A 26302-nucleotide genomic window follows, 5' to 3' on the forward strand; every position below is an offset into this window, starting at 1 on the left:
TTGTGTCTCTAATCAATTATCAAGAGACGCGGTAGGGGCTCAACGCCAAGCACATAAAAAAGGATAAGCCAGCGCGAGCCCTCCCGCACTCTTGAACGAACCCTTTGAATAGAAGATTTGAATATTGTATATTATTTACGTTCCAACTCGTTCTCCAAAGGAATAAATTTTGCAAGCACCTTTCTTGTATCCCATCGGCATCATATAATATCGGATTTTACTTTCTTTTTTTTTTTAGTTCAAAATTATTGGGTTTTATTTGCGATCTGGTGGAAACGTCGCAAACGGTCCAGCAACATATGGTACAAAATCGTGGATTTTTGGTAATAAGTTTTATGCTTCAACGAGCTAGCAGAGATCATTTGACGACTGAAGTTTTGGCATCATTTCTCGAGTTGACTAAACATTTGGTCACTTGCCTCAGCGCCAACAGCGATCTACTTCTCAAGCAGGTAAAGTAGCCGATTTTTTCGTTACAAACAAGATTATGTTCTTCCTGGTTTCACGAGATTTGAATCGTTCGAAATTTTCAACGTTTCAACGATCTCGCTCAAGCAGTTCACTCAAATACGTTACATTCCATTTGAAATAACGAATCAATCGGTATATTCGTGATGGAAGAGTACTCGTAGTCACATTATTCATTGTCAAAAGGCGATGATGTTGAAAAAATTTTTTACTCGTTGCCCACTTGTTACGATGTGTATATCGTATATTTTTATCTATTTAAAAACGAATGAGTATACGTGCTGTGTAGATATGTATTTTGATCGTATGGCATGTCATTGAACCCGTCACGCGTAAAACGAGCTTGTTTTAACTGATTCGCATGCAATCTACCGACTTTCCTAATAACGTGTTTTCGCACCATTTTTTACGGTTTTTCTATGCACAACTTTGATCGATAATTACCGCATGAAAGATGAAACTGTTTTAATCTTGGCGTTTAATTGATTATTGTTCACACTGATGGATTTATCAAGGTGTACAATATATATGGTTGTCAAACGCGAGTGAAAAACAAAAATACGAAATTTTTATTGTTAAGGAAATTCAATCGCGTTCGTTGAGCCAAAAAGCCATGGTAAACATTGTTTTTTTTACATTGAGATAACGTCTCATGAGAATTGGCTGTAACAAAATAATGGATAAAAGTCGGCTAGATTGTCGTGCTCGAAGAACAGGCAGATAAATGCTGATGTAGATGTTTTATTTTTCATTCTTAACATGGCAGCTGTTGGATCACGTACTCTTTAATCCTGCATTGTGGATTTACACACCGGCGCCAGTACAAACGAGACTCTATTCTTACTTGGCGACAGAATTTTTGAGCGACACCCAGATATACTCAAATGTCAGACGCGTGTCAACGGTTCTTCAGACCGTCCACACTCTCAAATATTACTATTGGGTTGCAAATCCACGGGGTAAAAGTGGCATAACGCCTAAAGGAATGGGTAAGAGTGCATATAAATTTCGTTACTATATCGAGGTTTTCGTTATACCTAATATAACTATTTAATAAAAAGTTACGAAACATCGTTACAAATTCGTGTTAAATATTTCAGACGGCCCGAGACCACAACAAAAAGACATTCTCACGATAAGATCTTACATACTGTTATTCCTGAAGCAACTTATTATGATCGGAAATGGCGTTAAAGACGACGAGCTACAAAGTATTCTCAACTACTTGACGACGATGCACGAGGACGAAAATCTTCATGACGTGCTACAAATGTTGATATCATTAATGTCGGAGCATCCCTCGTCGATGGTGCCTGCTTTCGATGCGAAACAAGGTGTCCGAACCATCTTCAAATTGCTCGCCGCCGAAAGTCAATTGATAAGATTACAGGCTCTCAAATTACTAGGATTTTTTCTAAGTCGAAGCACGCACAAGTAAGGAATGCTATTCGACGGTATAACAAATTATTCATCTTATATACGGTAACTAGAAATGAATTGCTTTTTTATTTAGAAGAAAATACGATGTTATGAGTCCACACAATTTGTATACACTGCTGTCCGAAAGATTGCTACTCAATGAGGAAACCCTTCTGCTACCAACTTACAACGTTCTGTACGAGATCATGACCGAGCACATTAGTCAGCATATACTTTACACGAGACATCCGGAGCCAGAGAATCACTATCGCTTGGAAAATCCGAGTCAGTCTTGAGATTTTTTTAAATTACTTTTAATCGTTTTTATTTTTTTTTCTTCTCCCAAACGTGCGGGCTTATCGCGCTAATTGACTTTGGTATTTATAGTGATATTGAAGGTCGTTGCAACTTTGATAAGACAGTCGAAACAAACGGAACAGCTTCTCGAGGTGAAAAAACTCTTTTTGTCCGACATGACGTTGTTGTGTAACAACAATCGTGAAAACAGACGTACGGTCCTTCAGATGTCCGTGTGGCAAGAGTGGCTTATTGCTATGGCTTATATTCATCCGAAAAACACGGAAGAACAGAAAATCTCCGACATGGTTTATTCGCTTTTCCGGATGTTGTTGCATCACGCGATCAAGCACGAATACGGAGGCTGGCGAGTTTGGGTCGATACTTTGGCCATTGTTCATTCCAAGGTTAGAATAAAATTGACCTAATGGGGAAACAATGGTTTAGATGACAAAGGTGATTCGGTAACCGAGATAATTCTCATTATCCTCATAGGTGTCGTATGAAGAATTCAAACTTCAATTCGCACAAATGTACGAACATTACGAACGGCAGAGATCGGACAATATAACCGATCCCGAGGTCAGACAACAAAGACCAATTAGCACGATATCAGGATGGGATCAACAACATTCTGGGAACAATGGTTACGGTAGACCAGCCACTTGGACCGTTCAACCTAACCAAGAAATGCAACATATAGAGAGAAATTACAAGGTACGCTATGTCTTCCGCTAATCTTTGCTTGTTTTCGTAAGGCCCGCTACACACGGTCAATAATAATGCACAATAAGTTTGTATGGTGTGTAGTGCGCTATAAATTTAAGATCGCTCAAACTTCTGTTCAATGATTGCGCAATGTTTCAATACTACATCTACACGTTCAATAATATTGTGCAATCACCTATATATTGTGCAATATTATTGACCGTGTGTAGCGGGCCTAATATCGTGTTGCCCCTTCCCCGGTCGCTAACCTTGGCGTAAAACGTTTTAAGGAACTCGATGAATCGAACGATCGTCTAGAGGAATCCTGCAGCTGCGATTTGAACTCGATCGATAACACAGAGAGCGACGGTAGTCCGTCGATGGTGAAATCTCGTAGCGAAACTCTTGAAACTCCACAATTGAGCGAGGTCATATCGTTGGATTCTCGTTTGAGTGAAAACCCCGATACTCCAACGACAGCCCTCGAGAATCATACGGGGGGAACGCCGACGATATTGGAGGAAGCGAATAGCGAGGCTATTTCACTACCGACGACGACCCAAGAGACGAGCGAGATTCTGTCGATCGAGAGCTCCAGCGATTTGTACAGCGAAGTAAGAAAAAATGGCTCCTCCAGTCCAGAGTCGGTAATTCACGAGATGACTAATAAGACCGAGGAAGAGATCGAGAATCATATGCTCGAACACGTTAATAATGTTGTCGTAACCGTAATAGAACCACCACCCGTGATGGATGATTCGGAATCTGAGATTCCATATTCAGAAAATACGTCGCAACAAGCTATTACGAGCCCCGCGACGATTGACGAACACGAAGTGACGAAAACAGATCCCGAGGTGGGAGCAAAGAATGTTATCGAAAATGAAAATTCCGCCGTACAAACAGGAAGCGAGGAGAATCGCCTTATAAGTGACGTTACAGGTGCCACTATTCCATTTACCGAATCTATCGAATCGATTGGTATAATCACGCGAGAGATTGGACAGTTGGAGGAAAAAACGAAAGTCGAAGAGGAATCGCCGTTGGTAGAAGCAACGGTAGAAGAAGATCCAAGTGAAATAGTGACCGAAGAGGGAACTTTGAGTATCGTTGAATGCAAGAACGAAGAGTGTGCCAAAGAAATCGAGAAGGAGGAGCAAGAAATTGAAGCGAAATCCGAGGAAAGGTTGGAGCTGGAGAAAATTGAGGGATCAAAAGTTGTTAATAACGATGAGTCAACGATATTTCAAGAGGGTATCGGAGGAACTTGGCAAAAAATCGTTCCCGAAATCGAAACGGCAGCCGCCTCGCTTGATCTCGACAAAACCCTCGACGAAAATGTTACTGTGCTGTCGATAAAGCAGCAAAATGTCGAATCGATCGAAGAAACGGGTAACGAAAATCCAAAGGTGTTGACGGAACAGGTGCCACAAGTTTCCGAAGTTGGTAAAAAAGAAAATTCGTCCAAGCCACAAGAGGTTCAAGACGCGGTGGATGAACCATTAGAAAAGAAGCAGGTCGAAGCATCGGGACTCAATGAAGGAAACGAGGCAATATTGAGTATAGTGGAGAATGATGAAAAAACGATCGAAACGGAAAATGATAGAACGGAATATAAAGTTGAAACGAATGAAGAAAAAACAAATCGGGAGACGAACGATGATTCGACAGAAGAAACTCAAATTTCGAAAGAGGAGAGTAAGGATGAGTGTACTAAGGAGTCGAAGGAAAGTAACGATAAGGTCGAAGATGATGTAAAAATCTATAATTGCTCAACTAGCGTAAACGAAGAGACGAAAAGTGGTGGTGGTGATGGTGGTGGCGAGTCCGGGAACGTCACTACGGTGACGGAAGAAGCGAAGAAATCGGACGGCGAAGGAACACAGTCGCATGAAACTAAGGCTGAAAGAGAAAAGGAGACGATCGAGAAAAAGGAGAATGAAGTTTTCGAAAATAGTGAATTAAGCAGAAGCGTGTGTTCTCTCGATTCTTCGAAAGACGATAAAAGTGGTGTTATTATAAATGATAATTTCCGCAATGAAAATACGACGAATGATGTATATTCGAGGGTACCGTCCAATATTTCTAATAGCGATACAAGTGATAATACAAAAATGACGAGGGACGCTAACGCGATTAACGACGTAACCGATCTTGTTAACGATAGTGTTTTTAATAGCAGCAATGTTCAAAGTACTGTAAATAACGAGACTCAAGTGCCAAATTCGAAACATCAAATACCAACAATATCTACGGTCTGTGATGCAACTAAAAGTTTACCCGATGGTGTGCCTCATAACGTTAGTGATAATGCGATCGAAAGGGACGATTCTCTTTCGAGCCAACATGTGACTCAAGAACACATCGATGTTCATCGCAGATCGAGCCTACCCAATGTCAACAACGACAATCTCGTTGACGACAACTCATCCGATCAACCACCCTCGTTACCCTTACCTCTGAGAAAAAACTCGTCACCCCAAAAAAGACCAAGGAGTGCCTCTACGTCCACTCAAGTGGATCCTAATCATTTCGGTAATTTTTCTTCCTTTATCGTTTTTTCAAACGCACCTCATTCTCAATGTGCTGCATTCGTATTTCAATGAATCGTTTGCTTTTTAGAGTCGAAGAGAGCAAAACAAGGAAATCCCTCGACGACACGGCCGATGTTTAGTCCGGGCCCAACTAGACCGCCCTTCCGAATACCCGAATTCAAATGGTCTTACATACATCAGCGATTACTTTCGGACGTGCTTTTCTCTCTTGAAACCGATATACAAGTCTGGAGAAGGTGAGGATTTTTCAATTTTACCTTTATGAAATGTTTCGACTGAAATTCTGGGTCACTTTTTTTACTATGAAAAATATACGATCGAATCAACTGCTAATTTTAATGATAAATTTATTGATCAAGTTATCAATCGTGTCATTTTACGTAGCTGAGCACTCGTTATATTTTGCACAATATAATTTCTCATTTTCTTATTAACGTGTTTCATAGTCATTCCACCAAGTCAGTACTCGATTTCGTTAATAACAGCGAAAATGCTATTTTCGTTGTGAATACCGTTCATCTGATATCACAATTAGCGGACAATTTGATTATTGCCTGCGGTGGTTTACTTCCGTTGTTGGCTTCGGCAACATCTCCAAACGTAAGTCATGATATCATCGCACATTTCTCAATGGCATCTAGATAAACAGAAATGTTTGAGAAAAGAAAAGTAATATGTATGGGAAATTCAATTGTCTCCGTTTTTTTTTTTTTTTTAGAGTGAATTGGATGTAATAGAGCCAACACAGGGAATGCCGATCGAAGTTGCAGTATCGTTTCTGCAAAGACTAGTCAATATGGCGGACGTACTTATATTCGCGAGTTCGTTAAATTTTGGCGAGCTCGAGGCAGAAAAAAACATGTCGAGTGGTGGAATTTTGCGACAATGTTTGCGATTGGTTTGTACTGACATTCCGTACAGGTTATTTGAAGTAGAATAAGAAAAATCAAACTGACTTACATATATATATATATATATACATAGCGTATATCGTCATTGTTTCACTGGCAATAACTCCGTTGCACCAAAGATTACAAGTCAACCTTATAGTCGATCTAAATGATAGCTCAAATTATAGATTATTACTATTTTTTTTTTCTTACTTATATTTTCTTTGTTCGTTTTTTTTTAAACTAGATTGTATAAAAATAATTGAAGTAGTAGAAAACACCTGTTGCAGTAAAATATATATTGTTTTATACGTTCATTGAAATTTGATCCACAGAAAAAAAAATTTTCACTCAATATCTTAGTGTAAAAGGACAATCGCTGGTATCGAGAGAGGAGAAGAATTGATATTATATGCGTCGTACACGTTTTATCATATTTTTATAATCACAGAATAAAAATGCTTGTTTAGGTCTGTACTTGTGCTGTTAGAAACTGCTTAGAGTGTAAAGAACGCGGCAGATCGTACAGCATGTTAGGTCGGCAGATTGGTACTAGTAATAAATCACAGCACATACAATCCCTCATACGGGGAGCACAAACGTCGCCCAAGGTACGTCTTCTTACTACTCGAACAGTGCTAGTTACTTTTTTCACTCATTTTTTATTTATTCATTTTATAGCACGGCATGACCTAAAACCGCATTTTAGCCACACTTTTGCGTGTTTTATGTCATACGGACTATAAAAAAGTTTTATGGTTATTCAATAATCGCTGCATTGACGGTTTTCCGTCCAAAGTCCTGGTTGCGAAAAAGAAGAGAGAGAGAGATTTTGCTACTATTTCACGGTAGTGTAGAATTATGGGTGGGGGGGGGGGGGGGGGGGGGGAACATTTACCAGGAATATTTTTCATCTGAATACGAAAAATTGTTATTAAATTTTCATTGTACAACAACTACTAAAACCGAAACATGAATCGTCAATCGAGCGAATCCTCAAAATTAGTTGAATTACCGAAACAATACGAGTAGATTATTACTTCTTGTAACGGTGGTACATAAGCAATACTTACAAACTTCTGTAGGATCATATAACATTGATCAAATGAAGAATAGTTTCTGTAACATGGGAAATATATGGAATTTTGCAGAATATTGTGGAAAATTTGGCGAACCAAATGAGCCCAGTTAAAGATCCGGAAAAGCTCTTGCAAGACATGGACGTTAATCGTCTAAGAGCTGTTATTTACAGAGATGTTGTGAGTAATGAATAATAAAAATTGATGATAATTGAAGAAGAAAAAAAAATTACACATTGTTTTATGCAACGTTCGGGGATTTGAATTGCAGGAGGAAACCAAGCAGGCACAGTTTCTGTCTCTGGCTATAGTTTACTTCATCTCTGTATTAATGGTCTCCAAATATCGTGACATACTAGAACCCCCGATTTCTCAGCGTCCGCCGAGTCCCGTTCAAACGATACAGACAAATGGTGCTAATCTGAGAACGGGTAGCCCATCAGGTAAGAATTTCAACTATACAGTAACAAATTTTTGTTCGTTCCATATTTGTTCTGTCGTTTGTACATTTTTTTAGGGATAGCGTGTCTAGGGAGAAGTAAGCGCGGTTATCTTACGAATAAATTTCCATTGATTGCCTCATCAATTGATAACTCATAGTTCATAGCGCATTCCCATTTAACTCCTACCATATTCGAGCTCCATTTTCGTCACTGACCTTCACGAAATCAAGGAGTCGTGGACCATTGACTTTAATCGCATACACCCCATCAAAAATCATACGCTTCCTCTATCTTTATATACAACGAAAAACACGACTTATTATCAAAATTACGTTCTATTGAAATACATATTACTGAGCCGGTCCACGGTTAATTCGTGAAAATTTGTTTTTTCAACTTCAAAACTCTTACGTGTCAGATATTTATTGATTGAGACTCATTCGATGTATAATATCATATATACATAGACTATATGATACAGACAAAATATGAAGACTACGCTCCATCGTTTTGTTTCATTCGACTTCTTGATTGGGTTATACAATAGAGCATGATTTTATTTATTTTAACACTATAACAGCATGGTAAATCAAATATTCCACGACTGCGAGCACAAACCATATGATTATTATCGTCTGAAAAATTTTTTATTTTTTTTTCCCTACGATAACAAGGATGAATTTATTTTTTAACGGAATGTAGAAAATTCATAAGGATTTGGCTCGGAGATCATAATACGCGAACAAGTGAATCTGTTTCATTATGGTAAAACGGCAAACGAACAGGGTTGAATAACAGCTTGAGTCGCGCAGCAATGTGGTATCGCGGCAAAAATTTCTATGCATCGTTGAACGGTTTCCACAAACGTGTATTTATATTCCGGAAACATATATTCGGCGAATTACCAAAATAATAAATGAAAAAAAAAATCACGCCCCCAAAAACCAAGTATTTTCGAATAATTTTTATCGTCGAGGCTCGTCTCCGCACCACCTCGTAGCAAAGCATGTGTGGTTGCACTCGAGTAGGCATCAGTAATTATTAATTATATCTGTATCTGACAGTGAGAGTTTTGATGTTTGTCGAATGTGTCTGCACTACTTTTCATTAGAAAAATTCACATTGCCGTTGTTATCAATGAATTTGTACAGAAAAAATGAAACATAATTTCATAAAATAGGGACGCGGTTATTATTATGATAAATGACATTATCATGGATCGTGAGCGCGTTTCTTTCCGATTTCCTATCGTTGCTCGATTGAAATATTTGGATATCAGTAGAGATCGCTCGTGGTAAACGATTTTATCATAATTTCGTGAACGATCAATTTTTCGAACAAACTATACAAGCAGACAGTCTGAAAATGGATTAAATACTTACATATGTATCGATGAATAAATGAATAAATCATAAAGCGAAGGAGATACCATATCCAATTCCGGATCATTCGTCAATCGAACGTCAAATCGAAAGTAAAATCCAAGTCAGGCTCGATACGACTACCCACTGTGAATTCAGACTCGACATCAAATTTGATCTTTGAAAATTTTTTTGTGCACGTTCATCTTTATTTTTGTTTACCTCTCATCAATATTTTGTTCATGAAGAGTAATATAATCAGGCAGAAACAGTCTGGTCCGAAAGGAGCTCCGAGCATCCAAGTTCAGTCCAGCCGCGATAAATATATTTAACATTGACTCGTACATCTGATTTGAGTTGAATTTTCCGACCATTACAATTTTGTCTCGTCTTGGCGATATTTTAAATCACTCTCGGATCGCGGTTTCCACTACCATGGTTTCTCAAATGTTTTACTTGATATTTGTGTTGAGGCCTTCACAGCGTCATGCTTCTCGTAAAAGTATTTGAATATAGATAAGTGTAGGGGTAAAAAATTGGTAGCGCAATCCTGTCAATCATACGAGTTCATCGAAATGTTGAAACGGGAAATTCTCATGAAAAAAGTCCTTGGGCATCGAGGATTTTCAATATGAATACGCGCTCCGACTAAAATGTTATTACGCCGAGTTTCCTTCATAATCAATCACTGTATCAAATCATTTCCACAAATAAATAAATATTCGCTGAACGGCGGGATATCTTAGAAAAAAAAGGAAAATAAGCCAAGGACTTTTTGATTGAGAGTTTTGAGGCAACTCGGTTAGCCGGTACTGGGAGGAGCTTCCCAAGTTTCGCAGCTTCCCGAGTTTCTCCTTTTTGTGTTGGGAAAAAGATTGGAATGCGTGGTAACGTGGCAAATGTGGGTTTTCTCAGGAGATGGGAATGGTGGTGGAGGAGGGCGGCCATTGTTTCCACAGTGGTCACACCACGTGTATCCTCAGTTCCTCCCGGGTACTCACCCCAACGCCAATACCAATGCCAATGCGAACCACCATATGAGCCAGCACCACCACCAGCACCCGCTACCGGCTGCCAGGCACTCTAATCGCCAGACCCCATCCAGCTATTATCTCCCGAATCATCACAGCAACCATTATAATAATCATCATCCGAACAATTATAATTATCATCGTCACCATCATTATCATCATCACAATAACAACAATCATCATCACCCGCTTCAAAAGCATAACGAACAACCCCGAAATCTCTATCATAGAAACTCCGGTGTTGGTCTGCAAGGTAATTTTCATTCCTCGAAATATTAACAACAACAACAACAACAACAACAATAACAACAAATTATTTGACGAATCAAAAGGAAAGCGAAACGTACGAATGTGGAAATGCAAATGCCTGTCTGCATGCCTCCTGCTCGTCCGTCCGTCCGTCCGTCTCTTTACGTAGCGTCATGTTTTTTATCGTTGTTGCATTAGTTATTCCCGCTTTGAATGTATCGTGTCCCCAATTGCAACTTATCAAACGAATCCAATTATGCTGATACTCGCATAATTATACCCGAGCTAATATACACGTGTTTCTTTACTTTTCACCATCCGACGATGCTTTAATTTCACTGCTTCTTCATATTTTAACGTCCTAAACTATTATTAAACTCATTCTGGGCACGATAAATTATGAAAATAATTATAATACTGGAAGGGTTGAAGAAAAATTGATGTACATTGCAATTGTACACCAGTGTGTACGATCGAGTATCGTTGGAAACTATTAAATTTGTCTTTTTAAATGATTTTATTCATTAATATATGAGTTAATTATTCGTTTGTCATTACTATCGATTTTCATTATATTCAAGATGCCTGCGGATCATTTTTTATTCAAATACTGTTTCATCTATCTTGCGTTATTTTACCATTTCTTTTTCTACTATGTTGATCGATCAAGCGTTTTCATAGTTGTTATGAATAGTCCCCTTTCTTTTACTGTGATTCACCCAGAGTTGTAGCTACAAAACTTGCTCAATCCGTTAATTTTTTTTTCCATATCACCGACTCATATAATGATTTATAATTTTAAAAAATCGCTCATCTCGTAAATGCTCTTTATCTGGTTGAAAGTTTTCACACGACACAAAAAATATCTTCTTGGACCCCTTATGAAAATTGCATTGTCCGAAAAAAGTAGAAGGGCCGCTAATTCAGATTAAACTTATGAATAGGATTTTTGATCAATGACAATGTTGCGTCGTAGCTCAATTTATTTATTTCAGCTTTCACAAATTTTATTTCGCAGCATGCGAGAGAGGAATAATTTTTTTTTGTTTTTAATTCATATTTCGTTACTTCCGTCAGCGATCATTCGTCGGTTATTTGCTGCATGTGTTTACAATTGAATCGAAAAATAGTACTCAAATAAGTCGTCAATTACACTGGGGCGACCAGCGGCTCAGAAATGATTTATGTTGCCTTAAAAAAAAAAAAAAAACATTACGTATATCCGTGTCGATATCGAGAAACGAAATGGATCAGAATGCTCATGTGATGTGAATAATTTTCAGGAAGCGGAGGAATAATAAGCCAGTCGGGATCTCAAGACGATGGTGAATACGAAGTGATAATTGTCGATGAAAACAATTCGTCTATCCTTGCTGATCACGACGTCACGTCATCCGGTCCTCCTTCGACGAAAGTAAGTCGAATCATTTGCTTATCAAGTTTTACTTAATTATTCATTCAGGAAAGGAGTACACGATTTGCTGGAAATTAAAAAAAAAATGATCATTTTCGAAAACATTTGAACCGGTCGATTCTCGGACAAAATTCATGTCTGCGGATGCGCAATAAACCTTCTGGCTAATACTTGATTCGTATAAAGAAATTTTCACGCGTGATTAAAATAATAGATATTGGAATGTTTGAGGAATTCTATATTACGCAATCGAGATGAGGAGTTATTTTTTCCGTAGCACAAGCATGTGACATGCACGCGTGGTAAATTGCACGCTCACGATCCTCGAATTCTCGTTGGCAACACTTCTGGAAAGCAATGAATCTTCTTATGTCTCTTTTTTTTTTCTTCTTTTCCAAACTCTATTGAGATACTATGGTTGACCCTGCGATGATGTTTGGCATGTCTATTAGTTGATTACTATATAACTGTCGTTGTGCATTCCGTTGGTCCCCGTTTTGCACTTCATTCTATATCCTTCGATTTATTACAAATCGATCGGACTCGAGAAAGCGATTTTCTTTTCTCTCCACTGAGCGAGCTTTTTTCATCAGTTCCATTATTAAAGTTTCCGCTGCGGTTGAGGTTATCTGTGAATGCACGGTATTGAACGGTTATTACTACACTGAAAGGCGTAAAAAAAAAATGAATCAGATTTCCTCTGCATTTCTTTTATTTCCGATCGAATTCTATTGTTATTGAAGCACGAAAAAGTCAATTAAATTTCCTGTATTTCTCAACGTTAACCCTCTCTCTGCTTGCATCGGCTATGCGTACTAACTACTGGTTCTGAAGGGGGGTCACAGCGGTGCACCTCGATCGCGGACAATCCACGAGGATTACGCCTCGTCGGAACAGACGCTTGGCGCTTTGACGAGGTCCGAGCCAGTCGCACGAAATATTCAGGTAAAATCTCGATAAAAATGGAACAAAAAGCCTCAATAATCGATGAGAGGAATTGTTCATAAAATATAAGAAACCTTGAGGAGTTAAGACGCGTTCTTGAATGACGAAAAAGGAGAAAGAATTCATTACACTTTATGTAAACGGACGAATTTAAGCAAAAATCTAATTGCTGCTGTTAAATCTAATTTCTCATTTCAACTACCCGATATTTCGACTCTCTTCTTGCTGTGTCGTCACCGCTTGGGATCACGGATGATGAGCTTCGTTTTATACTCGTATCGATATATAATAATAATAATAATAATAATGATAATTATTATAGAAGATTGCGTATCAAGTAGTGTACATCGATATTTGCATGCCTCGACTAAATATCTCTTTTCGTCGTCCGTCAAGTTCTTCATCATCGGTCAAATACGCTCGATTTTCGGGCCTACTGTCCAGAGTTTTAGCATATTTTCATCGGATTCGATGGAATTTTTATGCCGATTTCAGTACATTTTTTAATTTTTTTTATACAAAACCTAAAAATTTTACAAACTTTTGATTTCAAAGATAGTGGACAGTCGGCGTAAAAGTCGGCGTGTTTTGCCGCAACGCTATTATTATCGTTGCTATCTTTGACATATAATATTGTTGAAAGAATCTCCAAAGATATCGAATTACAAAAATTTTCGTTGTTATTAGAAATTGGTAATTTAGGAGTTCATTTAGAGACGATGAAAATAGTTAGAGTAGCATAAAAAATTTTGCCAAGACGTAGTTCTATGCAAATCTACAGTTATGTGATAAGATTTGAGATGTTACTCAAAATTCTTGATCGAATGAGTCTTGTTAATTCTTGGTCGATTAAATTATCGATTAATCAAATGGGTTTTTGTGGAGGGTTTGAACGGAGCGATGACTGTAACAAGTTAATGAATCGAACGATGAACCGTTAAGGGAAAGGATTGACGAATGAACAAAATGAAAACAAGAAAAAGACGATAGAATCGGCTATGAGAAATACAGCCAATATTCACCTTTATCCCATAGAGCAATGACTCTAGCGAAGAGGCGATGCAACGCAGTAATATCACGGCTGATCCAAGTCCGTCCGACATTACGACTGACAACGAGAATAAATTAAATTCTTCGGAGGAGGCTTGGACAGATGTCAATCTCAACGAAGACGGTGACAATTTACCAATTACCAATCCCCGTGAAGATCCAAGAAACATTCACAACATTGGACATGTACATGGTGAGCCAAAAATTTTGAATATTAATGAAAATCGATGAAAAGAGTGAATATCTATCCCAATTGATCTCATTCAAATGTCTTGATAGTCTTAATAATAAATGATGATAATAATAATCAATTGATTGAATCTTCGAAGGTGATCCGGACAGTGAGGGGAATGTTTTGGAACAAGATAACCTGTGCGATCCGGGACGTGGAGAAAAACCAGCTGCCGAAATTTCAGTCGTTCGCGTTCCTGATAGACTCGTGGTCAGCGCAGCATCGCCCCGTCCCGATGATTTGCCGATCAAGGGGCTCGTCGAACATATACCTGTCCCCACGCCTTCTCGCGAAGCTTCTCTTACCCAAAAGCTAGAAATGGCGCTTGGCTCCGTTTGTCCATTGCTCCGGGAAATTATGGTCGATTTTGCGCCATTTTTATCGAAAACCCTTGTTGGATCGCACGGACAGGAGCTCCTAATGGAAGGTAAAGGTATGGCGAGGCAATAATATACTTGGATTTTGCAATATACGTATTCCAGCGATACAAATGCCTTTGCTACGTCATTCATTTTCAAGCGTATTACCAAAATAAAAGTTTGCATCTCGAAATTTTTTTTCATGCTCAATGATACGATTGTTTCGAGCGAGAGAAGAGGAAATAAGAAGCCTCGAGCTACGCTTCTCGTTGATCGATCAAAATTCACAACTCGACATTTTTTTCCAGTTTCATAACATATTTTACAATAGTAATCAATATGCTTAGCATCATTGAGACATTGAGACAATCGTATACGAATTATTTCTCGGCTGATCGATCGACCGATTAAACAGTCAAACTCTTTCGGTAAGATTTCGGAAAATCGAGAACGTAGCTCGAACGAATCGGTCAATGATCTTGTCGATGAGACGAATTCTCATTCCACTCGAACTGCTGCACGAATCAGTATTCCGCGTGTTGCACACGAGTACAATTCAATCCTCGTCTCGTAAGAGATTAAAAAAAAATGCGCGGAGACGAATCTTGGAATCCCCATTGAATCCCCCCTCCCGACCGCTCTTCGACAAATATTTCGCATCCGAACTGAACTTTCACACCACGTACTATTGCGATTTAAGGTTTGACGACCTTCAAGAATAGCAATTCCGTGGTCGAGCTCGTGATGCTTCTGTGTTCCCAAGAGTGGCAGAATTCATTGCAGAAACACGCTGGCCTCGCTTTTATCGAACTCATCAATGAGGGAAGGTAAGACAAATTTCATCAAGGTCGATTTCATCGAATCGAGCGAAGGATGTTTTATTCATAAAAAAAAATAACCGAATTCATTCTAGATTGCTCTCCCACGCGATGAAAGATCACATTGTACGAGTCGCGAACGAGGCAGAATTTATATTAAACAGGATGCGCGCTGACGATGTCCTGAAACACGCGGACTTCGAGGTTAGTAGTTTTTCTTATCCACGAATATTGAACTCCGAGTTGTTGACGCGCTATTCCATAATGCACTTTGATTTCGGTTCTTTCTCAGTCTCAATGCGCCCAGAGTCTTCTCGATCGCAGAGAGGAAGAAAGGATGTGCGATCATCTAATAACCGCAGCGAGAAGACGCGATAACGTTATAGCTAGTAGACTGCTTGAAAAAATTCGCAACATACTGTCCAACAAGCACGGAGCCTGGGGCTACATGGATCCATTGGCAGCCAAGTGAGTACAGTGATACAGACGATTATTATCTGTGTATTAAATAAAATAACGATCCGGTTGTCGGTAATGGGCGACCTATATACCTTTTTTCGAGACGTCTTGAGACTGTGAATTAATGCAAACGATTGTTTTAATTAGGTTGGCTGAATATTGGAAGCTCGATGCCTGGGAGGATGATGCACGTAGACGGAAGCGTTTCGTTCATAATCCCTTGGGCTCGAGTCATCCGGAAGCCACGCTCAAAGCGGCTTTGGAACACGGTGCTCCGGAAGATGCGATCCTTCAAGCACGGGAGGAGTTCCACGCCCATTTGGCAGCGTCGCGCGCCCATCAGCAACAACTACAGTCAGCCGATCTCATGGACGACAGTGAATTGCTCTCGGATGATCGCGATCTCGACAATGATCTCGTCGGTTAGTTTTTTTATTTTTTTTTATTTTTAACATTCCCATCTCAATTCAGAATTAAGATATTGATAAAGAACGAATAAATCATTGCCACCAGGCCCGGTTAATATCAGCACGAAAGGAAAAATCGTCGCTCCTGGAATCGTTGCACCGGGTATCGTTTCAATAACTTCGACTGAACTCTACTTTGAGGTCGACGAGGAGGATCCGGAGTTCAAAAAAATCGACACCGAGGTAAGTGGCCAACGGTGATAATTTTTTTTCGGACGATTTTCTTTGCTCACGTCCTTCATCGGTTCGGGCCTACAATCTTGCTTCGAAACAGACTCGCTGATTCGACTTCAGTTATCACCGTGACAAATTACCTTCGAAATATATTTTCGCCTTGTTATTTGTTCTTTTCCGTCGTTAGGTAGAGAATAAATTTTACGTACCAGACGCTTAAACACCGGCATTTAGAGCGTGGCTCATTTCCGACGCAATCCTTTTTATCGGTTTGACAAATGGTCGATGGAATCGCTTACGTGCCCTCGCAACTTGGAAGTTGTTTAAGCGACTTGACGTCGCGAAAGCGGTCATTTCCAGTAGCAGCGTCTTTTCTTTGTTCGCTATGTCAATGAAAATTAACTTGGAATATCTAATATAATATAGAATCTTTCATGACTCGAGCGTTGTCTCCGGCTCGACCCCGCGGTTAACTCAATTATTTATTGAATTATTCATCGCGATCCGCCGCCATTTCTCAAGTTCTCTCGCTTCGTGCGAAGCTTCAATAGTCGGGACACTCATTGGGATACGAAAGTGTCTGTTCGGTGGTATTGAGAGAAAAGCCTCGTTTGATGTATGGGAATTTCGCTCGATTCTGATGATGAGGTTCGGTAGGACGCTTGAGAAAACACGCAACTGAGTCTTGACGGGAGATCGAGTGGTCGATGAATAACGAGGTTAAATAAATCAACGTGACCCTGGCAAGGTTGATATTAATGAACGATAGTAATCCATAAGTGATGAGACGTGGCCAAGAGCTTCCACTCGTTCAGCCGATGGTGTCGCTCCGCCAGGGGCCAAGAAAGCTTCCTTCGCTACTTGAAATTTGTAGGCGTTGCCTCGTATCATATGGACAAGTCTCTTGTTTGGAGATATTTCAAAAAAACGAATCCGCTCTTGTTCCGAATAATTTAACAACGTCTTCGTTGCGCGCTTGTAGCATCTTGACTTGGCTTCTTATTTTTCCAAGATTTTTTTTTCATTCACACATGATATTGGAATGAAAGTGAAGAAGGAAAAATTTCGAATTAGTTCAAATTCTCCGCTCACCTCACTTTGGTCAAGTTCACGATGCTGCGCGCTGGTGGGAGATGCGATAAAACTTTCGATGCCTCGAAAACGGCCAAGTTCGTGAGACGAGTTTGAAACGCCATGATCCTCCTGACAAAATCATACGAACAGAACGAACGAATGAACCTATTGGAAATGAGGGGCAAGAGAAAGTGAAAGAGAGAAGCGCGGAGGATCCGAGCGAGCGAAGATCTAGCCGGGGAAACGATTATCATATATCCGTCGTAGATCTCGCTTGGTTTGTATAACCGAGGAATAAAACAAACAGAGGTATATACGGCCCCATGGGGGCCCAGAGTGATCTTCAGGCTCGGCAATTATGAGCCTCCCGCGGGGCCCTACCTCTTTCTATCCTCTTCTCTCTCTCTCTCTCTCTCTCCCTCTTTATACTCAATTCTATAGACCATATAACCCACTCGAAGTTTGCACTCCCCGAGCGTAGTTTACATCTATATAATTAATACTTTCCTAGTTCTCTTCTGCTTACGAAAATCTTGATGTCGATAGAACTATTCGCGGATGTCCCAGTTATTGGCTCATTATTGGAAAGTTTCAGCAGATAATTCGACTAGTTGTCATTCAATTTCACTTTCCACTATTGTCACCTTTGTTAAGTTTGCGTAAATTTTATTGAGTTTAAATTTACGGCTACGGCTTCGATCCCCATCCAGCGTTTTTTTACTCCTGTTCGAACTGCGAATTGTAAGGTTTTTTTTTTAACACTCGAAAGTGTTCTTCGAGATCGAGTCTTTCAATGTCTTATCCAATCTTGTTCCATAAACTACCTTCATTATTTTCGGAGACCTTGGCATTGATACGATTGCCCAGAGAGCCAGAACGATATCACCTTTTCAAAAATTCCCGGGAGTAAATCCCTAATAATTTATTTTCGCGATGATAATGGAATGGGTTGCTAAAATGTCCTATCGGTTTCAATTGACAAATATCCCTAGTAAATTTCACGGGTTTATTTTCATTAGGATTGAAGCAGAAAGGGAAATCGAATGAGATAGGTAGGGATGGATGAATGAATTATCGTTCTCATCGACGGCGGCACGGCGGTTGGCTCGGGAATTTAAGGGGCTCGTTTTTATGAAATCCAGAATAGATAACCCAAATTTTCTCAATCTTAACGGGTGGGCCAATTAGCTCTGAGCTTGCAGCGCTCGTGCGTTTTTAAAAACTTTCAACTGTCTTTACATTTGCACAACACTGCTATACCCGCATCGTACGCAACGATTTAAAAAACGTTTATCTTGTTTCAATTTTAATCCATGGATTACTTATTCTCAGATCAGCCAAGACTTGAGCGATCGTAATGCGCGGATTCAACGCCCAGTTATTGCCTTGTGGGTGAAAAAATGCATATCCTGAAAGAAATTTCTCCATCATGCTCACTTGGAATGCATTTTTAGTCTCTCTCTCTCTCTCTCTCTTCCCCCCTCTTTCGCTCCTCCCAACTGACTATTGTGTGTTTGTCTTTTTACGTTCTCTTGCCAATCACAGGGCTCTTTAAGGGTTAGTCTTCTCTCTTTCTTCATATCTCTCGTTCACAAAGTTTGCCAACCATAATTCTGTCTCTCTCTCTCTCTCTCTCTCTCTCTCTGCGCCTCATTCCCTTTCCCATCCTCGTTCTTTATCTCTATCTACCTTTCTTCTGTTATAATGGCTCGAGCAAACGTATTTATCGTGATTTATCGTTTACACGGTTCTTCTTCTCAGCTAATATATGTATACGAGGATATGTGAGGGTATGCATATATTCGTGTCCGTTAGCTCTGGCCATATTGAATGCCCCATAGTCCAGGGAATATATAAGCAGCACAAGCGCCGTTCGATTACGTCCTGTGAATAATTGATAGTCCACGGATAGCATTAATATATAAAACAAATAACGACCGATCCGCGAAGCTGGAAAGTGATTTTTTATGTCCATCGATGCACGAAACTTTAGGATCGTGCCGCAGGTGTGTGCTCCAATTTGAGGAAATACTCCGGTATACTATTTTAGATTATTTTCATTGGTACACCCCATATTTTTCATTCGATAATTTCTTTTTCTTTTCTTCTTCATTTTTTATTTTTTATCGGAAGAGATTTCCAACGCCGTAAACAGAGATTGTTATTCATCAATGTTTTTCCGAATGGGTAGAGCTCCCACAAGTGATTATTATCGAATGAACGAACGGGCGAATAAATTACGCCTGTCATTGTAAGGTAAGAAAAGGTGGCTGATGGATAAAAGGGCGCTACGTACAGCAGCGAGTTATCTCGGTTTTACGCACTCAACACTCTCCTCTTCCTCGCTCCTTCCCTCTCTTGCTTTTATGCATATTTATGCGATATGACGCACGTTCCATCTTTCCGACCCTCATGTATCGCCGGTATCCCCGTAATAATCCAACTATAATTACGTTTGAGTTTACCGAGCACTCAAACACGCTCGTTAAAGATTCACAAACACTGTCGTTAGAAAGTTTGAATGATGGAGATGAGCCGGTGAGAGCAGTGACGCTCTTTCGGACCCTCAAAAAGGGAGCTCACTGTTCTCAGCCTAATTGCTGTTACTTTGCGAAGCGATGGTTTAGAGGGACAAAGGGAGAGAGAGAGAGAGAGAGCATGCACGCCTCGTTCATCGATAAAACTACTATCTGATGAAAGGATTCTTCTTAGGAATCTCCTTAACAGGTATCAACGTGTCAGATCTTTTCTTTTTCATCTTTGTCAATTGCTCCAGCCTATACATTTTCGTATCCGAAATGCGCGTGAATGAGAAATTCGAGGGAAACCGTGAAATTTCTGCCCATGCAAGTCGTTCGCTTTCACCAAGCTCCAGCATTACAAAAAAAAACTCTGAAAAACTACTGTCCTTCCCTGAGCGATTGTCGAGAGAATCCGTGAAACCATTGAGCGACCACCGAGATTAATATTATTATTCAATGAACAAATAAATATTTGTGGTAATGAAAAATTTTCAAGAATTTTACACTTGGATCGGTCAAATTGAATTCTCTAAAAAAGAAAAAAATATCAAATCTAAGAGGGTATTCGTTACCTGTTGAGTGTAAACTTTGAGACATATGGTATAGACTAGAAAAATGTCTTTTCATATAGCGGCATCGCATTCGACACAATGTGTGTTGCTCCTGATGCTCGCTCGATTCCGCAACGTCGCCTTTATCTTTAGTGATCTCATACTCTCTTTGAGCCTTGTACGCTGCCTCGGCGAGTGCTCCAACGGTGATAAATAACCTCAATCGTATTTTCCTCTTTCCTCCCGTATAAATATGTATATACGCATAGACTCCTATGTCACTTCTCTCGTTCAACAATATTATTTATTGTTACGATCGAATGAAAAAAGTATTCTGTACAGCGCGTTACCGCAAAGCCCCAACTTCTCACGAGCGCACTTCGCCTTATCTCCTCTCGCATGAATATTATTATTTATTCGTATTTGTCGAGCCCCGTCTTCCGTTGAGACGCACCATCTGGACACCCTGCCGAATTAGACAGTTTTATGGCATCAGGAAACAGTATGTTTGTTTACTTCATACTTGTGGATTATTTGTCGGAGAGTGAAAATACGAGCGTCTCCAAATGAAAACGCCGAATTTAGATGGAGATTCGATAATAGTCGCTATATACGAGCCATCTTTATCGTGGTTTGCTCCGAAAGTTGAGCAGATGCTTCCAAATTAGATGTGCACTCGGAGTTTTGACCTTTGGATCACGTTTCTTTTCGTCCTGAAAACTTAAATTTGGGATTCTCCGTTCAGTTTAAAAGTAGCTGTTGAAATCGACTCGAAAGGTCTCGAGTTGAGAGTTAAAAAAGAAAAGAAAAATAAAGACAGGCGAGAGGGCAGTTAGCTCGGTAAACATCCATCAATTGGTGGGCAGGGAATTATACGGGGCTCGTAGCTTTTCGAGTTGTTCAGGGCTGCCGGGCAGAGTCTCGTACGGATTTGAGTTTGGGGCAAGAGAACGGGCGTGTTTCGCTGCTTCCCAACGAGCTAACATATAATCACTGCTATTAGCGCGGACATTACTCCGGTGGTCCGCCAATCTTATTCTTCGGCTTTTCTTCCTATATAACCTTACTTTGTGCTTCTCTGTACAAATAACGAGACATCCGAGTACATGCGGCGGATGCAACTCTCTGTACACAGTGAATACCGATTCTAAGTTGGATTCCAAAGCATCCAACTTATTAGAGGGGAACTAATGAAAATTTTAGTCTTCCGTGGTACTTGACTTTCCATCGGGTTGAATAATATTCATTTATCCAAGAGTATAAATCGAGAAGGAAAATTGAGGAGTGTAAGGTGTAGTTCCTCGGTGTCAAAATTAACTGCTTTATACGAATCTCAGGAATTTTTGTTTCAGTAATAACGACGTTGCATTCATAATATATTGATGTAAACTCACGTGGGCACACACCCCTGAGTATATATGTAGAAATTTTGATGATAATTTCTCACAACATAATAATGGGCAAGGTAGTAAGACGAGAGAATTCGAATTATGTACCTACCATGTGTGCGTGTGTGTATGGTACCTATATACATACGTTTATATACGTATATGTCTAAACAGAATTTGGACGGTCGACGAGTTTTTACTGTGTGATTTATTCGTGGCGTGCCTTAAAAGTGGTGGGCTATGGGCGTAGTCGTCAAGTTTGTTTCGACTATTTCACGAGGTGCGAGCCACTATTAATCCCTGAAACGGGAACGGGACGATGATTGATATTGTTCGGTTGAACATTAGGTCTCGTGCCAGGATCATCGGGTGAACGGCCTTCACCGCTAAATATCATTCAGCATGGGATGAACCAGCAACATATTCGTGATTTGTATCACTCTTTGACCCGGCCGGTCAAATCTGTTTTTCGCTAAATTCATACTATTCAATATATAAAAAGCTCATTGACCGACGAAAATATGAGTCCCTGTATACTTGTATTCCCGTGTATTCTGGGAGGGATTCAACGCGGTCACGAAATTATTGGCACGAGAGACAAAGCTTACTCTCCCAAATTCTCGTTTAATTCGGGTGCTGCTGGTAATTTTTTTTTTTTTTTTCTTTCGCCGATACCCATCCAGTTGGCTCACCTTCTTATAAACTGATGAAGCCTCTCACGTTTATATTTCGGTTGTCCCGTTACAGATTATTGTTTAGAAAGTAGTTGTCGTTGAACATTGAGTTAATGAATAAAGTGGAAAGAGCAGGTGCGCGCATAACACTCAACAAAAGATATGCGAAAAAGTTGAGCAACTGAGAGTGAAGCTGGTTAAATCTGCAGACCTACAGGGAAGATGAGATAATATAACACATTATGGTATACAGAGTGTACCTATGTATGTGGATTTTGGAACATGGTATATGATATATTGAATGGCGTATAGCGTCACGATACATCGGAAACGGTGAATTATAGGCGGGGCATTCTGGCGGGTCCGTTCGAATCTTTGGTGTGTGTGACGGATGGCGCCCACCTGTGGATTCATTCACTAATCTCTTCGCTAAGCAAACAGCCCGACCCCGCACCCCGTCATTATCGCTGACGGCGTAAGTAGCGCTCTCATTTCTCCCTATCCCCTCCTCTCAATCTTCTCCTTTTTCGATCCCCTCCACTCGGGATCTTCTTTTTGACTCGATATTTATTGTGAGAGGGCCAACGCGAAATCACGTTTTTGCCACCGCCGCCACTCCATCTCGTTCGGCCCGAGTCGGCTCGCTTCTAATCGAGCCGCCACCCTCGCCTATCATCGCCCCTTCTTTTTTCATCCGCTTTAAATTTTTACGAATAATTGCATCGAATAATACTACAATATTGAATACAATAAGTATAAGCACCCGATCTCTCAGTAAACCAGTAGAATCTATCGCCATTGGTTCAATTAGTGCGCAGTATTCTTGTACATTCAGCGATATGGATCGAATTCCAAAGGTTTTTACGCGCAGTTTACGGTTTATACAGTTCATTTCTATCTTCCGATTATTTTTGGATTTTCGCAATTTTCATATACGATTTGCATTATATAATTTCCATGGCTAATCACCGGTGATGCTTAAAAATATTTTTCGGAAAAAAGTCAAACAGCCTCGGTCGAAATGCCACGAATTCAACGATTCACTGAATTCATCGAGTCACGAAGTTTAAAAATTGAATTTTCGGAACGTATTTTTTGCTGTGATTATAATTCTTGTTTCATGAGTCAACTAGGACTGCATGGTACATCACTGCGTACTTGAGCCGCAGGTGCGAAGACCTCCGGAAAAACACCGGGGGTTGTTCAAAAAAGGGTTAAAATAAGTCAAGCGAGCGATATTTAAAGTGTGTCTACGTCTACGTGTGTACATACGTATATATACGAACGATAAAGTTACGCCTTTTTGTAATTCACGTGAGAATATTTGATTATTTATGGTCTCGAAGATCGCGGGGTCTTGGGCCACTGTCACGAAGGGGGCGGAGGAAGAGTTAGAAGGAGGGAGTGTGTCTTTAAACCCATAATTATACAGCTACGTCTGTGAGTCGTTGCGCTCGTATGTATGCAGCACGCATACGCGTGGCTCTACGTTCGAAGAGTAATATAGGTGTCGTACAATTTGAACTCTTTTTTTCAATTCGATTACATTTTTTGTGTGTTTTTTGTTATATGTTTTTTAATGCTGAAATGCAACAAGTTATATGCGTTTATGAATCGACCATGCAATTATAAAACGGCATACCATTATTGTAGGTGAATTTTGAATAATTCGATAAGTCTTCATTTTTATCTGTTTTCGAATCGTCGTATTAAAAGGATGAACGTTTTAATAATTCAGAGAGTACGATGGCGCGGGTAATAAAAAATTTAATCATCAAGTGTCGCTAATGAGGATTCGCTCATAGGTCTCCTGTTTCGTCAGTTTCGTCGTAATTCATTTCTCGATCGCTACGCGATAGAATTTACGATCCCTTGGAGAATATTCACATGCGAATCGAATCTTCACTTCTTTCCGCCGAATGAATAAAAGCTGTACTGAAAATAAAAGAGGAAAAAGCTATTGTTGAAACATGATTTCCAGCGTACAATTGCACCGATAATTTATTGGCAAATGAGTTGGTTTATTTTGCGAGATCCATAACTTCTATAACTTGGCAATCAATTTGACAAGGGTATGATCGGACAGGTCGCTGCGGTCTTTTTTCGCGCGTCGTTTGCACACTCTCCAAAATGTAAAATATAGCGGTTTAAGAAGTCATTCCTTCGATGCGATCTTTCCTGTATCCACATATCGTGAAATTCGTGACTCGATTCGATTTTTTCGTTTTCGCAAATTTCGTTGGCAGCTCGTTAGGCGGAAAGGTCAAATTGAAAATGATTAATGAAAAAAAATCTGCTATTTTTCGGTATATGCAATAATAATACACAGCTTCGATACGTGAACATGACTCGTGCGACTGAAACGGTCATTTTTTAATTCGTTCGTGTTTGAGCACATCATGCGCGGAGCGGAGGAAAAATAATTGATCAACTCTTCCGTTAAGGGTCGTGAAATTGACCTTGGAGATGGAGCTTCGGTATGATTTTCCGAATGACCTGTATATGTATAACGAAACCGATGTCATGAGGAACCAATAGATGCACGCGCGTCCGTAAATATACAAATACCCTCAGGAATATTATAGTAGTCGGGTAGCGATGGGCAAGGAAGGGGTGGGAAGGAAAGGAAAGGAAAGGAACGGAACGAAAGAAGGATCGCGATGATCGGGGATCGGTGGCGTGCCTCGTGAAGGAGGGAGGTCTGCCCGCGGCTGGAGACGCGACGTACCTTGAGTTATGGCGCAGGTTAATTATACAAAACATTCAATTATACCTCCCCGAGAAAAAGCCTACACAACTTTTCTTGCTTATACATTCACAATATGATTCGCACACATTGCAACAGACTCGTTCGAACGAAACCCGTTCACGAGATGCGCGCATACATAGGCCCGTATAGGTATTAGATATACCGACCGATCGGGACTGGTGAATCCAGTCGACATGCTAGCTCGTATGTTGTCTTCGATCAGTGCGCATCAATTCGTATCGGTTTTATTAAAAATTAATATTCGGCAAACCATGCGCGTGCATGACTTGTTATTATTTTCGTATTCATCTTCGATCGCTTTCGCGCACACGAGTACATTTTTTTAAACCAATATTGTTCTTATCGATTAATTTTTCAAGATCTTTGGAATTTATGAAGTTCAACTCAAGAGTCGAACTTGGCTGTCAATTTATTATATTTTTTCTTTTCGAATTGGTATTTAAACTGCTCGTTTCGTAATTCATATATATATATATATATTATATATATAGGCGTTTAAAATAGCTTACTAATTAGCTGGAGCAAAGTTATTAGAAATTATTGTAAATCACTTTGTTGCGAACCCTTGAAAAAAAAATACGTACTATCCGCACTGCGACGTATAATAAACCATTCGAGCAGACCCGGCTAGATCGTATATGTTTGTGCTTCAATCGCCTGATCCTCGTGAATTGATATCAAATAGATAAACAACCGACACATGAAAGATACTAAATTAGAGACTATCGCTGTATCAGATCGTTTGGAATTTTGAGAAATTTCTGGGAACCCATCCGTACGCTCCCACGTTGTTGCGTTAACCCATAAAATAAAATAAAAAAATAAAGAGACAAAAGGTAAGAGAAAGCCAAATGGAAGTAGTATTTCTGGATGAGCTACTACACGTAGAAACTTGTAGTCAATTA

General features: G+C 39.8%; 1 protein-coding gene across 14 annotated transcripts in view; it reads left to right on the top strand.

Annotated features, from left to right (window-relative positions):
• Positions 1-26302, top strand: part of rg (rugose) — a 182872-nt gene that overhangs the window by 107337 nt on the left and 49233 nt on the right. For 8 of the 14 annotated variants that reach the window (XM_043412602.1, XM_043412604.1, XM_043412608.1 and 5 more), the window contains 23 exons: positions 239-452; positions 1235-1457; positions 1569-1902; positions 1982-2172; positions 2275-2591; positions 2680-2901; positions 3183-5427; positions 5515-5683; positions 5894-6047; positions 6166-6345; positions 6808-6948; positions 7489-7596; positions 7688-7859; positions 10136-10504; positions 11784-11914; positions 12749-12859; positions 13895-14102; positions 14239-14574; positions 15201-15327; positions 15414-15522; positions 15611-15786; positions 15925-16199; positions 16291-16427. In XM_043412602.1, the coding sequence (XP_043268537.1) occupies positions 239-452; positions 1235-1457; positions 1569-1902; positions 1982-2172; positions 2275-2591; positions 2680-2901; positions 3183-5427; positions 5515-5683; positions 5894-6047; positions 6166-6345; positions 6808-6948; positions 7489-7596; positions 7688-7859; positions 10136-10504; positions 11784-11914; positions 12749-12859; positions 13895-14102; positions 14239-14574; positions 15201-15327; positions 15414-15522; positions 15611-15786; positions 15925-16199; positions 16291-16427 (6649 nt within the window). The remainder of the gene's footprint in view (positions 1-238; positions 453-1234; positions 1458-1568; positions 1903-1981; positions 2173-2274; positions 2592-2679; positions 2902-3182; positions 5428-5514; positions 5684-5893; positions 6048-6165; positions 6346-6807; positions 6949-7488; positions 7597-7687; positions 7860-10135; positions 10505-11783; positions 11915-12748; positions 12860-13894; positions 14103-14238; positions 14575-15200; positions 15328-15413; positions 15523-15610; positions 15787-15924; positions 16200-16290; positions 16428-26302) is intronic. The other 6 variants (XM_043412600.1, XM_043412611.1, XM_043412599.1 and 3 more) reach the window with 5 other exon arrangements.

This window comes from Venturia canescens, chromosome 2 (assembly GCF_019457755.1).
Source record: "Venturia canescens isolate UGA chromosome 2, ASM1945775v1, whole genome shotgun sequence".
Lineage (NCBI taxonomy): Eukaryota > Metazoa > Arthropoda > Insecta > Hymenoptera > Ichneumonidae > Venturia > Venturia canescens.